Source organism: Perissodus microlepis, chromosome 14, assembly GCF_051167445.1.
Source record: "Perissodus microlepis isolate ML-2025 ecotype Zambia chromosome 14, ASM5116744v1, whole genome shotgun sequence".
Lineage (NCBI taxonomy): Eukaryota > Metazoa > Chordata > Actinopteri > Cichliformes > Cichlidae > Perissodus > Perissodus microlepis.
In genome coordinates, this window is record NC_140474.1 from 17801431 (window position 1) to 17818396 (window position 16966).

Genomic DNA, 16966 nt, shown 5'->3' on the forward strand with positions numbered 1-16966 from the left:
CATATTTTCTGCCAGAAAAAAGCCGAATCAGGCCCAATCTCTTCTGTGCTTTAATCTGGATCTCAGCACAGCTGGGAGCATTTGCTCCGCAGACATCAGTGATCTTTAAGGAATGAGGCAACTTAAAAGATCGGAGATGTACTAGGACGCTAATCCATGCAGTGGCTTAAAAACAACTAATAAAATCTTCAAATTGATTTGAAAACTGACTGGCAGTCAGTGTAGGGATGCTAGTATAGGAGATATGTAGTCAGTTAATTACCGTGCTGCAGTGTTTTGGACCAGCTGTACTTGGCTAACCAACGGCAAACTGACACCTGAATAAAGAAGAGTACAATAATCAAGTCGAGACAAAATAAAGGCATGGGTAGTTCTCTCAAACAGAGGAATGGCTTCACGTTTGCAATGTAGTCTTAGATAAAACAAGCTATCTTTAATAACAGCATGTCAGGGTCAGTTCAAATAAATCCACTGCCACATATTTCGTACACTGGATTATGTGATCATTGAGAGGGATTGCTTCCATATCACTTTTCTTTTTTTAAAGATCCTGCTTTAATATAGGTTTAACTCTTAAATATCTGTGTATTTGATGGATTGTTCAAATCAATTTTTTAAAGAAAAGATTGTGTGGTTTTTATTTCTCAGGTGTGAGAATTTTCATTACAGAAATCAAAATCAAACTGTTTTGTGCTGTTTCCGTTTGGTCATAGTTATTGAGGATTTCAATTTCTTATTATCAGATAAAAAAAATTTTTTTATTCTACTGTGATTTCTTCTCAATCATAGTGACTTGGTACACTAACAAAATCAAAGAAAATGATTGTATAGTTTCATAGCAGTCCATAGTACAGATGTGCCTTTTGTCTTTGTGTTTACTAACATATCCTCTCGTTGTTGGTCTGCAGTTGTTTTTGGACAAGGAGAAGGCTGAGGAGCTGTGGCTGCTAAGGCTGATCTCGCTGCGACAGGAGAGGCTGATGGGAAGCCCTGTGCCCTGAGCAGCATCGGTGACCCGAGAGCTCTTTCCTGTTCCCAGGACAGTTTCAGTCTGCGTTTGAACCTCATTCATGTAGTCGTGTTTGGTGTTATTTTCTTTTAGCACCTGTCATATTTTCTCATGTTTCAGGACATCACAATATGTTTTTATCCCCCTTCCTCTAATTTCTTTTAGTAATTATACAGACTAGTGAGACTTTGTACAAATAAACATTTTTTGGTTTCAATGTGTGCTGTTTGTGTGTGTTTTTGTTAAGATCGGCGTTTTTCTTTTGTTTTTACACATTTCATATTTAATGAAGGGAAATCTTACTGTCAGTTAAGGTCCAAGCTTTAACTACCTTAACTGAGGTCCAGGCTCTGGAGAGGCCAAACTATGGCTGTTTGTGTGTCTGGTTTGGGGTTTTTTTTGTTTGTTTTTTCCCTATCCAGATATGCTTTTACTGCACTGGTATTGTGTTTTGGATCATTGTTATTCTGAAAAATCACACTGTTGCCAGTCAGGTGCTTTCCACATGTTATTTCAGCATCGATCAAAATTTTTCCATCAACTTTTTGCAATATCTCCAACACCACCGGCTGAAATGCAGCACCACACAATGACAGCACCACACAATGACAGCACCACACAATGACAGCACCACCATGTTTTGCAGATGGCTGTAGATACTTACTGTCTTTGCTGAGTCATTTATGTGTACCACTGGACCCAACACTGGTTCATCACTTGAGTTAGGTTAGGTACCTGACTGAAAGTAAGTGGAAAAAGCAGCTAACCCCCAAAGGAAAACTTTGAGAGAGTATCTGAAAGCACAGAGAACTACTGATCAAGACCACTTAAAAAAAAATCCAAAGAAGCCTGGAGCCTTGGAAGTAAAATAAAAAGAAGTGACGGGTGAGCTACACAGTGCTCGGTGTGTTTGTGCAAATGAAAGCTGTCTTGTGCTTTTGTGTGAATGAAGTAGAATTGGACGTGACATGAAAGAAACAACACAAACTTGTGACATTTTGCATTTTATTTGTAAGGCTCCAAATTACACCATGGAGCATTGCATAAGAATGAAACAGATGACTTCTCATCTGCCTAGGGCCTAAATATATATATAGATAACACACACATATATATATATCAGATGTGTGCTTCTTAGTTATTTATGTTTGTGTTTGTTTTTAGTGCTGTATCCATGTTTCAGCAAGATTGGATCCAAGTCAGGGCTGAGTCTACACTCAGGTCTATTTGTGGAACTGCCAGATGGTTATCTATATTGCTTCTAGGATCCACTGTGTCACTCAAGTACTCTCCAAATAGTGAGTGTTGCAATGAAATAATAAATAAGATGTGTGATTAACTAAGCGACAAAATTAAGCTTGCCTGTGTGGGCGCTTGCATGGGGTTAAGTGCAACTTTTACTTGTGTGCATGGCCTCCTGGCATGTTCTGGGATAGGGTTACTGTTTAAACAGAGCCACTCTTACAAATGTCTTCCAAGAATCACTCCAGCAGATGCTCCAGAGAGTTCCCTCATGTCACCGATATGTCTACTTTTTTTGTTATTTAGTGGCATAGCTTACTGTATGAATGTAACAGCTCCTTGTGTGAATAAGTCTGATAAACACACTTCAACTTTTTGCAGCAACGTACATTAACAGGATAAGAAACTTCAGTTTTCCAAGAAATTTTGAGAGTTGCGTTGCCATAGCAGCCAGCCACAACAGACAGCGCGCGGACCCCCATGATGAACCCGCCAATTCGAGGGACGGATTCGTACCACGTGGTCTGCCGTCAGCGCGACTTCGTTTTTAATATCAGGTTGCCTGTCATCGCCTCTATAGTAACGATACCGAGGCTGAGCGGCGAGCTCCGGACACCTGTGGCGGATTTTTTCTAGAAAAACTTTACCGCTTCGAAAACACCTGAAAATGTTCAACAGCAGTCTCAGGGAGTTTGATGAAGATCCGTTCGTCTCGTGAGTAACTGAACCAGTGTGTTAAATTTTTCTGAAGAGCTGTCACTGTTCAAATCTGTTGGGTTTTCAGTTTGGAAGTCTTGCTAAGTCTTCATTCATGTATGTATTTGTCAATTTATCACGCGGATGAACAGCAGTGGGAATATTGTTTTTATTAAAATCTGTCATTGGCACATTAGACCTAACTAAATTGACTGTGTTATCTGTTGTTCGGTTAATTAGATGTGCAATATACAAGACAATAACAGCCTGATAGTTTTCCTTGACTTAGTCGTGTTACTGTAATTTTGCACCGAGCACAGTAACTGTGATATGATACAGTTTTTAATAAGTTTAAGTTGTTATAGTTGGTTTTAATGTGAACCCCTTTACTTGTTAAAAATAAATACAAGGGCGTTACTTTGTGTCCATATTTGTTTTTGATGCAGCTTTCTATCATTATAAGGAAGAGCCAGTGCAGTTTGCAGAAAGTTTAGTATAGTGTCTACACTGGCACTGTGCTATCACTTAGTTAGGGCAGCCACACTTGACCCGACTTCTAAGGCAAGTGTTAAAGGTGGCTAAAATTATATTAGGAGTCCTTCATATTTCAGTGTGTTGTCTTCAGTAAAGACTTTGTCTATAATGTGTTTCAAGCTCATGTAACTAAAAGATGTAAGTCATTCTGACATGTAAACATAAATCTTTTTTTATTTCTGTTTTTTCTTTTCCTTTTCTTTTCCTTAGCGAATATTGAGACACACTTTGTCTTTACTACTTCTTCCTTTCCCACAGGGATCCTTTCCGTGCACATAGGGAGCATATGCGGCAGATGATGCGTAGCTTCTCCGAGCCTTTCGGTGGGGCCCTTATGCCAAGTCTAATGGATGGGAGAAACCGTGGCCACGAGATGATAGAACATCCTAGTTCATCCCATCCACTGAGAAACGAACACAGGGTGAGAAAGTGTTTCGTCAACTTGTAAACTCAGCTAACATGTAATAAACACTACCAGTTTAGCTCTACAAGGGAAATGAATGAAGCCTCTGCTTAAGTGTAACACTTATGATCTGTGAGTTTATAACCACAGATGGCTGGTATTTTGAGTTTACTAAGGCTATACTGGAAGCCTGCCACTGGCACCTCTTCACTGAGGTATGGGGCCATGTGAGTCTTTGGTTTTGTGAAAGGGCAACCCCCTTGGCCTCTCAGGACAGTTATATCTAGCCCTGAAGAGCCCTATTTATAGTGCATTGTTCCACTGACACACTGCTTTCTTGCAAAAACATGCACAGTCTTAAAGCTTGAAAACTCCAAGGCATATGACCCGAAAGAATTCTGCTTTTCTCTGCTGAAGATAAGTGTTTATTTAGATATTCCCAATAATCTTTTATTGCATGCAATTTGTCTTATACCCTGAGCTTAAGGCCATGGCTTTGCAACATATTTCCTCAAGATATGATGGTTAGACAGTATTCATTGACCAGATGACCGGAACTTTTTGATGTTAACTGTCCTCGATGTAATGAAATAACGAGTAGATAGGCCAGGGGTTAGTTTAGACCTGCTACTGCACCCGTTAACCTTTTCCAAATCGCCCCTCCACTGCCTGCTTTTAGTCAAACTTAGTTCCCGTCACCTGCTTTAATCCCACTACCTCATGAGAGCCTGTATTTATATCCTTGATAATGACTTACATCAGAAGCCTGCCCTCAATCGCCAGCTGTCTGCTTTCTCTTTATTAGCACCATACCTTTAACTAGCTAATGCCAGCTGAGAGGGAAGCTCTGACTACTTGTCTAATGAGAGTGGGAAAGGAAGTCTGCCACAACTATCTGCACGCACAGCCTATAGACCACCTTGAGCTTAAAACACTGAAAAGACAGAACCACCAGGTGATCTAGGTTTCCTTCAAGCAGTGGAGGCACTGCAGGGGGTCATGGACACAAGGCAAATCCTAGAAAGTGGGACTGACGGATTGCTCTGCACTGCTTCACCCTCTTGTTTAAAGCTTCAGCCTGCAGAATAAATAGGAGAGAGGTAAGGTGAGCGGAGGTGTGGTTCTCTACAGAGTGGCTGCTTCACCAGATCTGAGTCAATCTCAGTTAGGTTGGTCAGGGGCCTTGTTAGAGCTGTGCAGTTCAGGGAAAAAACACCCACTCATAACTTACAAATCCCAGGAACACAAACATGGCCCTTCAAGCTTCTTGAATTTAGGTCTGTGGGAGAATATAAGTATAGCGTCCAGAAACAAATCTTTTAAAAACCTTTCCTTTTTTTTTTTAATCAGACTTTTTTTTATGTCCCAGTGACTACTGGAGTTAACTTTAACTTTGGATAATGCTTCCCAATAATCGACCACAAGATGACAGCCAAGTGGTAAAACTGGCTTATAGTTTCTAGAAGATTTCTTCTTTGGTCAAGTAATTGCATCTCGCTGTGCCCTACCTCACGCGCTGGTTTTGAGCCCATCGTGCACCATGTCATGTTTCTCCCCCAGCATTTGCTTGGAATCCTACCATCATCCAGATATGTGCAGTGTATGCTGCATGTGGATACAACACATCATGGAGACCCAGAAAAGTTAGAAGGAAGTACCACAAACTGACAGACTAAAGAAGCGGCTTTCAGCTTCTACTCTGCTGAGATGTCAAATCTGACAGTGTTCCAAACACAGGGTTTTGAAAACCCTAACTGGTCCAGGAGCTCATCAGCCTGGGGCACTGAATAAACATCGAACGTTGGATCTTGATTCACCCTGTTATAGTCTACACATAACAGAACAGACACTTCCTCCTTCAAGTCAAGGACAAGAAAGGGGCTACACTGAAAGCTGTTGTGCTGCTCTGTCCTTTAACAGCAAATCTGGTTTACAGAAACCTGTTGTGTTAGCGTTCTCTTACACTGTTTTGTTAAAACAACAATCAGAAGACCTACTGTGTGGTAAGACATATGAAAATAAGTCTCTGCTTTGCCTCATTTATCTGAAGATAAGGAGAAATGCCGCCCAAGAGTGGTCTGAAGCTGTGCAGCTGTGTTATTGTCTTTGCAGTGGCTTGTATGTACAGATGTCACGGACACTCGGCTTATTCACTGTTGCTCTTTTCATCCATCTGTTTGGCAGAATGTGCCTTGGCAATGGTGCCGCAATTAGCGGCTGCACGACAGACAGCTCACTCGCTCCCTCTAACTGTTCTCCAATATCACAGGCACAAATGTGCACGCAAAAATACATCAATAAAACATCTTCACAAGCATAATTACGCGCAGTCGCAGCTTACAGAGTAACATGGATGCAATGGCACACACACACTGACAACATAAATGCTGGAAGGCTTGTACTTCTTGTATTCGCTTACCAAGCATTAGATTCTCAGCAGGACAGTAAGTCCTGCCTTACCTTCCATGGCTGCTTTGAGTACTCACATTTCTCTGTCGCTTGCCAATATCAACCACCGGGTTTATATTACATTTCAAAACATGTCTTCATAAAGGCATTTGTTTACAAAAGTATCACTGACAATCAAGCCTCACTGTAATTCTACAGTTGGTTCTGTTTAGTTAGGGTTACAAAGGTGTGAGCTCTTTTTTTGTTGCTGATTAATATTCTGTTTACACTGAATAAAAAAAATCTATAAAAATGTAGAAAGTTGGCTTTATTCGCCTATTAATGTTAGTCACCTGACTCAGTGCCTCTTTACCTTCTCTGTAGTTGTTTAGCTCTGAGAGAACAAATTTAACAGAAAACTTTCTGGTGATTTATCACTTCTTTGGTTCCTGCAGCCTGCCTCGGGATGCAAAGTTGTAGGTTTAATATCAAACTGACAGACAGAAAAGATCAATTTTCAGCTATCCACCAGCCAAAAATAATGTGTAACATGTAGACCACATTATTTTTCTCCCTCAGTCTCTCCTCTGCTCAGCCCTGGTCTAAATATAATGCTGGCAGATATGTAACTGGCATTTATTAGTTCACAGATGCCACTGTGGGATAAAAATGGCTGTGAGGGCCTCATAGATACGGGTCAGGAGCATTTTACATCAGCTTGACCTTTGAAAAGAGCTGAGAGAGCAGCCTTGGACTCTGGGACCGCTGTGAGATTCCTGTCCTCAGTGGTCCACCCTGCCCACTGAAGCCTTCCTAGAATGAATGAAGCTCAGTTTCAGTGTTCAAGCCACACTAATCTCTGGCAATGCGACCCAATTACACTTGGAACACAAGTCACTCAACACCCCACTGATCACGCACAATACCACTGTGCATCACACTCACTGAAAATCCATTGGCACACATCACGATGGCAGTTGAGATGTTTATCCAGGGTCAAAGGGTCACAAACACCTGTGATTTTGGCCGAGGGAACACAGACTCTGAATGAAGCCCGCAGGCCGGCCCCTCCTGGTTTCTCACTCCTTACACTTCCAGAAGATTCAAGGCCTTGAACGCCTGTGCTTTGAGCTATGTGGGGAGTTGTGTGTGACCGTGTCAAGGGCTTACATATTGATGTATGAAAATCTAACAGCTACTGGCAATAACCACAGCAAACACATAGAAAGTCTACAGTTTTTGTATGTAGCAACATATCACTGAGCTAGAACATGTATGTACAGTTGTTGTCCAAAGTTTACACACACTCATCATGGGCATCGATGTCATGCTAATTTGAGGCTTTTAATGATTTGTTTGAACTGGGGTTTTTTTCCAGGGTAAAATGATTGTACAGCATACAGATTTTCTCTAACCCACATTGAGTCAAAAGGAAGCATATAGGCTCAAATAAATACATACACTAACGTAAATCATTTAATAAGTAGTGCTAAAGGTTCTACAATGTCTTTCAACTTGATGAGGGCAAGTACATGTGAACTTATGATCACAAGTGTATAATGCAGACATTTTTACTATTACTGTTCCAAATTATTCAGATATTGTGTGTGAAGTTGTGTTGCTAAACTGGTGTTGTTTGACTCCCCAGGATATGAGCCGGTCGTTGTTGCCGTTTGGTGGGGTTGACAGTACGGTCAGTAGAGTTATCTATTGTTCATTAAAACTCATGTGACTTTCTCATATATAGGCTATGTGTGTGCTCCTAAGTCTGTAACTAGTTCTGTCCACTACTGTTTGTCCAGGAACCAGCACTCATCGACCATTTCTTCTGATCCATTTATATGCCACTACTCCATGCTATTAACTTCTGCCAACTCTCTGCAAAAATGTCTTGTCCGTGTCTCTCTATGCTCTCCTTTTCTCTCTTCTGTTTCCCCTTACCCTGTAACCAGTTGTAATGGATGGTTCCTCACAGTCCCCTAAACCCTGAGTATTTCCTCATAACATATTGTTTGGGGTTTTTCCCTAATGTTGTAGGTTGGTTACCTTAAAATATTAAGCAAGAAGTAAAACTGAATTGAACTCCAAATTTATACTATCACATTACTCTTTCAAGGCTTTAACACTTTAAAGTCAAAGTTAATCATGAAATGGTGTTTGGGAGATGATTAGTAGAGTCTATTTTTAAACTTCTGAAAAAAATACAAAGAATAATTCCTATGAAAACTCTGTGACCAGTATGTGGAATGACTGGCGGGTTGCTTTAGTAGTTTTACATAATCTAGTTTATAATGGTCTCAACTATGGCATCATCATCGTTGTTTGGCACAATTAAGATTATGTCTAGCTATGTATAGTAGTTTAAAAAATGTGATTGGTCTTTGTCTTACTCTGAGAAGTTATGAGGATGTAACCATAGTGGTTTGCAGTTTCTGAAGTACAAGGCTAATGATGCATCTGTTTCTGTAAGATCTGGGTCCATTTAATTAGGGGAAAACCCGGCTTGACAAAAGCAGCACAGAAACATTTGAAGTTATCCACTTTTAATATCTCTATGCAAGGAAAATCCAGATCAAGGAATCCTCTGCTGTACTTGCTTAAACTTTAGTCACGAATGCCAGGAGGTAACGTGATACAGTATTGTGAAGTGATAAAATGTGTCCCGGGCAGCAACTGTGTAAGATACATGTACGGACTTCACTGCGCTAAATGTATGTTTGTACGCATGCTGCGGCTGTTTATGAGCTGCAAATGTTTTGTGACCCAGTGGCATGTGAGCCCAGCCATCAAATGACTGTTATTATTTAACCGTTGTGTCTGCGCAGGACTTGATGAGAAACCCTTTCGGTGTGTTTGACAACATGATGGCCAGCATGAGAAGTAGGATGGAGGGAATGCACAGAAACCTTGTGAGTTTACGTTCAGCCTCTTCCTTCTTGGCTTTCTCAGACTCACCTGCCCTCAGTCTGAAACAGTCGCCTCCCTGAGCCTGTTTCTCTTGGCAGTTTCTTCCTGTTAAAAGGAGTTTTTCCTTCCCACTGTCTTCCCACAAGTGGTTGCTAATAGTGTGTTGTCCGATTGTTGGTGTTTTCTCTCTATTAACTTACAATATAAAGTGCCTTGAGGCAACTATTGTTGTGATTTGGAACGATTTAACTAAAACTGAATTGATATTGAAAATTATGTTATACAAAAGGCAATTGCCTGACAGTATTTGTTTCTGTGTGTTTCAGGAGTCCGCAGATTCAAACACCCACTCATTTCGCTCCTCATCAGTAATGACATATTCAAAGGTTGGAAATGAGCCTCCCAAGGTCTACCAAGCAACCTCGTCAACACGCTGTGCCCCAGGAGGGGTAAGTAACCCTGTGGATGTATTACTGTACTATATTATATCAAAACTAAATGCATGTTAGTGCTGTAAGTTTCCACTCCAACATGAGAAACGTCTACACTTTGACTATCATATACTCTCAATATGAGCTTGTTTTATTGGTATTATTACAGCTTTCCTTGTAACTCCTATGTCACATGACTTTAATGATATGTGCTTATTTTTAACACGCCCCAGATCAAGGAGACCCGGCAAGCAATCAGAGACTCTGAGAGTGGTCTCGAGAAGATGAAAATCGGACACCACATCCAGGACAGGGGGCATGTTGTTGAGAAGAAATACAACAAGAAAACAGGAGAGAAGGAGTTCAACCAGGACTTTCAAAATATGGATGAATGTATGTTATAACTTTACTATTTCTGTATGTAAAGGCTGCAAAAATGTATTCTCCCTCAATTTTTTTTAAGCGTGCCACCATAGTTTTATGGTGTGTTTGGATAAGTTGGTAACACTTTATAATACGACCCTAGATTAAGGGCGTAATTCCCCTGTAATTTAATGGAATTTCCGTGTATTTTATTTGAAATTACAATGTCATTTTACTTATACAAAAAGTTAAAAGTAGGTACACTACAGTAAGGCGGCAACAAGTCAGATTTTTACAAGAAACAAAGAAAAAACTATACACTAAGTAAATGTAAGTAATTTTGCTTAATGCATAAGTATTTTTAAGTGTTATGTAACGTCAGTTATTTTACAGGAAATGAGACATAAAATATACTTAAAGTAATTTTAGTACAGTGTAAGCAATTTTGTGTGTAATTTTATCATAATTTTTTGGAAAAACAAACAACGTTACAAATTTGTAATGGAGTGCATTCATCTTGGCCCCTTACATCTTTTATGACATTACTTATACATTACTTAAAATTACTTACAATGTAATTATTTCTTTGTTTTCTTTAAAAAAAAAATCTGACTTGTTGTTATTCGTGGCTCAAGAGTTGGGAGTTCGCCTTGTAATCAGAAGGCTGCCGGTTCGAGCCCTGGCTCCGTCAGTCTCGGTCGTTGTGTCCTTGGGCAAGACACTTCACCCGTTGCCTACTGGTGGTGGTCAGAGGGCCCGGTGGCACCAGTGTCCGGCAGCCTCGCCTCTGTCAGTGCGCCCCAGGGTGGCTGTGGCTACAATGTAGCTTGCCATCACCAGTGTGTGAATGTGTGTGTGAATGGGTGGGTGACTGGATGTGTAAAGCGCTTTGGGGTCCTTAGGGACTAGTAAAGCGCTATACAAATACAGGCCATTTACCATTTATTGTGCATCTACCTTGAAGTATCTGTAAGTAAAGAAAATACATTGTAATTCCATATAACATACACTGAAATTCCATTTAATTACAGGGTAATTATGTCCTTAGTTTTTTGTTTTTTTCTCATTTTTAAATTTTTTTATTTTAATAAATAACATGCCAGCTGAGTCGTGTAAAGTCTTAAAGGGCAGGTGTGTAGGAATGGATATGTATCAGCTAAACTGGAATGCAGTGTTCATAATGCTACGTAATAACAGGATTGCTTAATAAGAGCTCTTTATGTTTACTTGGTAGATGTACAGACAAATCAAACACTTTCTGTAGGGACTTTTACATTTTAATGTTGACACAAAATCTGACCTATACCATAGACCCATCCTTCAGTCCATCCATCAATTTTCTTCTGGTATTCCAGTTCAAGGTCAGAGTTTTTCCCAAGCTGTCATAGGGTGAGAGGCAGCGTACATCCTGCGCACATCGCCCTATAGTCTCATCTAAATGATTAAAAACAGCGAAGGAGGTACACTTGATTGGTCTCAGCCTGTAGCTTTACTAGATGTCACTGAATTCTACACAGCAGTTGTTTAAAGTGATCAGAACGTTTCGGGTGAAGAAATGTAAAAGGCTTTTACAACGCCAAATTTGAGGGCACAGAAGTCCAGGAGATGACCAGCTTGTCTTTACATTTTTAATTCAATCTGTCCTTAGTAGCGGGCGGTATTATAAAGCGTTACCAACAAATTCCATGAAAACTTAATGTTAAAAAAAATTCAGATAAAAATGTTATACTACTATGAAATGCCATTGTTTAGGTCTTTCTAGGCCCTGAGTCTGCCTAACACAATAATAATTCCTCACCCTCAGCTGAAGCACAGTCTTTTGATGATGAGTGGCAGCAGGAAGTGTCCAAGTTTCAGCAAACCGGGCCCATGTCTCGCTTGAACGAACCACAACCCCGTGTTGTTCACCAGGCAGCCCTCACCGGTCCTGAGCAGGCCCACAGGTTGGATTATTATTGGATTATTATGTAGTGCTGCAGACAGTTGAGAAACTCCAGATCAGCATCAAATGACAAACATATGGAAGATACGTATTTAATTTTTGTCTTTGTTTTGGTGTTTCCTGCAGAGACCAACCAAGGAGCAAGGCTAAAGGAAAACAGAAAAAGTGAGAGCTCAGGGATGACGAAGCAGTGTGCAATAAAGTTGTTTGTTTTTAAACAGCATACAGTACAAACTGGTGCCCTTCTTACCCATAAACACAGTCAGACCACTGACCTGGATTTTAAAAGGTTAAGCTGTGTCTGGTTTTTCAATATTTTGGCTCAGTTACTTACGTTTCACACTACTGCTGCACATTTTCTGAAACATGCTGCACAACTATGAGAATGCTAAACATTTTTCAGCACTTAGTTTGAATCGGTGCACTATTTGCTACACATAAATGGTAAGGCGTTTGGCACTACACGAGACAAAAGAATTATTAAAAACTAGAAAATGTTTATATCTCTGGGGCATTAATGATATAGAAATGTAATGCATTGAAGTTGCAAAAGCAGTTATAGTGCACTTTGAATATGCTTGGTTTCATTATATTTTTTTTCCTTGAGGATGTAGTGATGTCATCATATTGGGGTAACACATTCAAAACGCAGTTGATTTCATCAGTTTCTCGTATTGTCTTTTTTAATATTGTCATGCAGCCAGACCGGAGAGAACATAGTGAATTACTGAGCTGTGTGGAATGCGCTAATGCACTTAGATCATACCTGTTTTGTCTGAGATTATGTTGTCTTGTACCTGATGCGACAGATATGTACTTTATCTGCTGTAATCTATGTAAAAAGAACTATTACCCTTCTCTTTTTATATTGTTAATTTGGTGTTGTCTCGCTTTTCATCTGATGAACTCCGCTCTGCATTGCACAAACTGTCGACGTGTGAATTTTTCTCAGTGATTTGTGTATTTTTACGAGCTTTAACAGTGAAGAAAATGTATCAACTGAAAATAAAAGTGATAAGACTAATCTGTTGGGTTTTTTTTTTTAACTATATACAAAGGTTATCCTCAATATTTGGAAGTCAGTCTGAATACTGAATAACATAGCATAAGCCAGTGTCGTAATGAAGCCCTTGTCTCTAGGAGTGACCGGGGGTGGTATTTTTGGATCTAAGCACTTGTCAGTAGCTCAGATTGGTCTGAGATGTTACACAGCTGCAAGCGTGCCTCTCACATGTTTCTATATCAGACTGCATACATCCCAGAGCTTCAGATACAATTGGAAGAAGCTGCAGAAACCTGACCTGTTAACAAAGTCCTCATTCACCCTCTGAATACACAGCACAAGGGCCAAAAGAGCATGATGGTATGTAAATATAGAGTGCTGTGCAAAAGTCTTGAGACGCCTTTCATTTCATTATATTTTGCTTCTAGTGACTCAGACCTTTACTCTGTAGCTCTGTACATTGGCTGCTTTTTCAGTCATTGTCAGTCCAGTCCTTATGCCTGAACCATTTTTTTAGAAGTGCTTTTTTTGTTAAGCCACTTAACACTGACTTATTCAAGCATAAAGGCACCATATTCAAGGGATGAACCATGTTTGAGCCTTCACAGACAAATGAGCAAAACAATTTTAAATATTATCTTTAGACACTTTGTCATTAGCAGCCTGTCATAAAAACACATAATTTATTCACATTTCTTTAGCTGAATTTATGAAAAATCCCAACAATAACATATGTTGACATTAAATACTAGCTTTTCACCAACAAAGTGATTCCCAAAGATATATTAGCAGAAAACTTGCATATTTCTGCATTGTGTCCAGCTTGTCCTTGAAAAAATTAGGAAACTGGATAAGTGAGAGACAAAAGAAGAAGTGACAAGCTTAAAAAAAACTAATTGCAGCAGAGGAACGGTATCTGAAAGTTACATCCTTAAGAAACATGAAACATTTCAGCAAATGTTTGGTACAAATCATTGTGACTATGAACAGGGGAGGTCAGGGGAGAGGTACATCAGTGAGTGCCCTCGCCATCTGTAAAACATGGTTAGTCTGAGGTGTGTCGTGGTTTGGGGCTATAGTTCAGCAGTGGTGTTAAGAATACTGCAAAAATTAATGGACTTCTGCGCACAGGAATATGCCATTAGATTTTGATCCACCATGTGGAAAACATCTGATGGGCAACATCTTCATTTTTCAGCATGGCAATGATCCCAAATAGTTAACTGTATGGACTTGTTCATTTATACTTACTCATTCACACAAAAACGTCTTTCTACACGTAAGTGCTTTGTAACCAACATTCACACACATTCAGAGAGCAACTTGGGGTTCAGCATCTTGCCCAAGGATACTTTGGCACACAGACCAGAGAAGCTAAGGAACAAACCTTCCAATTAGTAGATGATTTGTGCTATAACCACACCAGTGTGGGAATCATCTTGACAGGGAACTGAGAAAAGGAGCAGAGCTTTAAATTTCCTTCAAGAAGCCTGGAGAACTATTCCTATTTAAAGAAATAAATAAACTATTTAAAATAAGCTACCATTCTGTCCTTAGAGGACAGAAGCCTCAGCTGAATGTGAGCATCTTTAGGACGGTCATTTTATCCCAGTGGCTCTTTATCTTTATTTCCTTATCAAAGCACTTTACTGAAGATGAAGTTAAAATATGCTGTAATCCATTTGCTGTTTTTAGAATCTTTTTCTACAGTCATTATTGCACCTGCATGCACAGCTGATCTGTTCATTACATAAATACATAAGATGCTAAAAAATGACAACCCCCCCTTCCCCAATTGTGCACCTTGAATAAACAGAAAACATAAGTAGAAAGATTTTATTAGCAAATACAAATGTGTTATAAAAGACTTCACCTGCGCCTCTGCCGCCACCTGCTGGTCATCTTCCAACATAACGTCTGTCAGAATTATTTACAAAGTGGTGGCAAAAACACAACTTCACGCTCCACTAAATATACATGACCTTTTGACCTGCTGACATAAATCATCATCATGGCCAATGTAGCATGAAAGTAAGAAGTAAATATTTTACAATTCTGTCACCTTTTACAAAACACCTGGTGCATAAAGAGCTGTAACCATCAGTCCAAATCTACATGATTCCTTGAGGCTGTCCCTTTCCTGCAATCTTCTTCGAACACTCCAGCAAAGCGTTGTGGATATCTTTGGCACAGGAGATCTGAGATTTGATCATGCCGAGGTACTGGGCATATGACATGGACTCTGTCTGGACGGTGTCTGGCTTGGTGGCTGTTGGGACCAGGTTGGGTGAGTGTTTGGCACTGTCGATGCTCTGTGAGAGGCACTCATATGCTAGTCGCTGCATAGAGAAGAAAAAAATTCAGTTTGTGGAGGAAATCTTAAGTGTAGATACAGTGCAGTGGTCCCTCGTTTATCGCGGGAGTTACATTCTAAAAAGTCTTTTAGATTTGACTGATAACTCTTCTTTGATTTTAATGCTTTTTTTAAATAGTCAGTCTTGAGTTAAGTTATTTTTCATTTGTTTAAGTCATTAAACATATCACAATGAGATTGGTTTACACCCAATTTAAATAATTGTAATGTTTTGTAAGAAAAAAGGTTTACAGTCATATTTAGTTTTTAGGGGTACAGTTATGATCTCCTACAGAAATGGCAAAACACTCACAAAAATCAACACATAAATGTGTCTGGATGTCTGTTTTTACTCCATGATGGATTATTTGTTTGTTTGAATCTTACCAAACACAGCTCAAGTTGATCGCAAAGGGCATAAAACTCCTCCAGGCTTTTGTCAAAGCGCTGAAGTGTCACTGAAGTGTCGCTGGTTTTGCTAAAAAAGGAAAAAAAGACACACAGAAATAAATCAGAAGGCTGCTTGACACAGACATACAGATCAGAGGTTGCCACAAACGACGCTACTTACATGCCGTTGTCAATCGTCGTGTTATATGCCAAATTCAGGGAGGCGATTCTCATTACATTCTGCATTGGAAAGAAGTAAAGTAAATTTTATTCACATTCTACACCTTCACAGTATGTTTCAGATCAATATTGAGCCAGGCGAAGAATTCCTTCCTAAGTGTCTACAACAGATTTTGGATAATAGTGAATTAGTGACTAACGATCCTTATTAATGTTTCAAAGAACAGGAAGATGGTATATTTTTAGGTTTTACATGACAGTCAAAAGGATTTAAATATATTTTATTCAAAGGAAAATGTCAAGATAATTCTAGAACTGATTGGCTGTATAACTACACATTTACACAGGACTTTACAGGACCCGGCCAAATATGTTGGGAGACAGGCAGTTCCCATGGTAATGTGAAAGTCCCCATTGACTCCGTCACCACTGTCCAATAAAAATAATAAAAATACACATCAAGAGGCGTGAGATGTACAGTTTCACGGTTTCAATATTCAATAAATATCACAGTTTAACTTAAGTAGAACCACACTGGTGGATCTAAAATCCACCTCAATAGATCGGGATTAACGTCATTGTACAAAAATTTGAAGCACCTGTGCAACAGTATCGAATTATAAAATTATAAGTTATCAAATTTCAGGCTAAAAGAATTTAATTTGTTTTGTTTTTTACTGCTGTTAAATGTCAAAACGAACAGTATGTGAGGGTTGTAGATTTCACTGTCTGGGATGGGAAATCGTTAGCAAGTTAAGCTATTCAATCTTCAGCCAGCTACATGCGCAGCACTTACCTGTAAGCTCTCCTTTAGCTGCGGTATAAGCATCTTAAATCTCTGAACTGGGTCAAAGTCTTGCTGTTGACTCAGTTGCTGCTGTTGTTGTTGCTGCTGCTGCTGTTGTTGCTGCATTGAAGCAGACTGTTGTTGTTGTAATCCGGGCTGAGACATCGACCCTCCTGGTTGCGGCTGCTGAGACGCCATCTTGTTCTGCTGCGACTAGAATATCCGGGAAAATATCCGGTTCTATAATTTTCAAAATAAAAGTAATTCTTAAGAGGGCCACTGAAGGAAGAGGGCAGGGACGGCTATAAAATAAATTTAAAAAACAACAAAACACTCCT

General features: G+C 39.6%; 3 protein-coding genes across 5 annotated transcripts in view; 2 read left to right on the forward strand and 1 right to left on the reverse strand.

Moving 5' to 3' along the window:
- rsrc1 (arginine/serine-rich coiled-coil 1) overlaps positions 1 to 1226 on the forward strand; it is a 124118-nt gene extending 122892 nt beyond the window's left edge. For both annotated transcript variants that reach the window (XM_084951365.1, XM_084951364.1), the window contains exon 10: positions 909 to 1226. In XM_084951365.1, the coding sequence (XP_084807491.1) occupies positions 909 to 1001 (93 nt within the window). In that variant the 3' untranslated portion in view covers positions 1002 to 1226. The remainder of the gene's footprint in view (positions 1 to 908) is intronic.
- Positions 1227 to 1326: 100 nt separating this feature from the next.
- mlf1 (myeloid leukemia factor 1) lies at positions 1327 to 12939 on the forward strand. Of its 2 annotated transcripts, XM_084951369.1 has the most exons (8): positions 1327 to 2965; positions 3740 to 3902; positions 7921 to 7965; positions 9098 to 9181; positions 9506 to 9628; positions 9844 to 10003; positions 11778 to 11916; positions 12042 to 12939. In XM_084951369.1, exons 1-8 carry the CDS (start codon positions 2919 to 2921, stop codon positions 12082 to 12084), a joined length of 804 nt encoding a protein of 267 aa, XP_084807495.1. In that variant the 5' UTR covers positions 1327 to 2918; the 3' UTR covers positions 12085 to 12939. The 2 variants fall into 2 exon arrangements, with proteins under 2 accessions (XP_084807495.1, XP_084807496.1); XM_084951370.1 differs by lacking the exon at positions 7921 to 7965.
- A 1801-nt stretch (positions 12940 to 14740) lies between these two features.
- med29 (mediator complex subunit 29) lies at positions 14741 to 16856 on the reverse strand. The gene is made up of 4 exons (XM_084951865.1): positions 16638 to 16856; positions 15843 to 15901; positions 15659 to 15749; positions 14741 to 15257 (listed from the first exon to the last, which is right to left on the reverse strand). The coding sequence occupies exons 1-4, from the start codon at positions 16824 to 16826 to the stop codon at positions 15030 to 15032; spliced, it is 567 nt and encodes a 188-aa protein (XP_084807991.1). The 5' UTR covers positions 16827 to 16856; the 3' UTR covers positions 14741 to 15029.
- Positions 16857 to 16966: the final 110 nt, after the last annotated feature.

What these genes read in the sequence shown, in the direction of transcription:
- mlf1 (XM_084951369.1), top strand. Translation starts at nt 2,919, where the DNA reads ATGTTCAACAGCAGTCTCAGGGAGTTTGATGAAGATCCGTTCGTCTC. An exon ending in CACGCTGTGCCCCAGGAGGG is followed by an intron (nt 9,629 to 9,843) that starts GTAAGTAACCCT and finishes AACACGCCCCAG; the next exon opens with ATCAAGGAGACCCGGCAAGC. An exon ending in GGTCCTGAGCAGGCCCACAG is followed by an intron (nt 11,917 to 12,041) that starts GTTGGATTATTA and finishes TGTTTCCTGCAG; the next exon opens with AGACCAACCAAGGAGCAAGG.
- med29 (XM_084951865.1), bottom strand. Translation starts at nt 16,826, where the DNA reads ATGGCGTCTCAGCAGCCGCAACCAGGAGGGTCGATGTCTCAGCCCGGA. An exon ending in AGCTAAAGGAGAGCTTACAG is followed by an intron (nt 15,902 to 16,637) that starts GTAAGTGCTGCG and finishes TTTCCAATGCAG; the next exon opens with AATGTAATGAGAATCGCCTC. An exon ending in ATCAACTTGAGCTGTGTTTG is followed by an intron (nt 15,258 to 15,658) that starts GTAAGATTCAAA and finishes TTCTCTATGCAG; the next exon opens with CGACTAGCATATGAGTGCCT.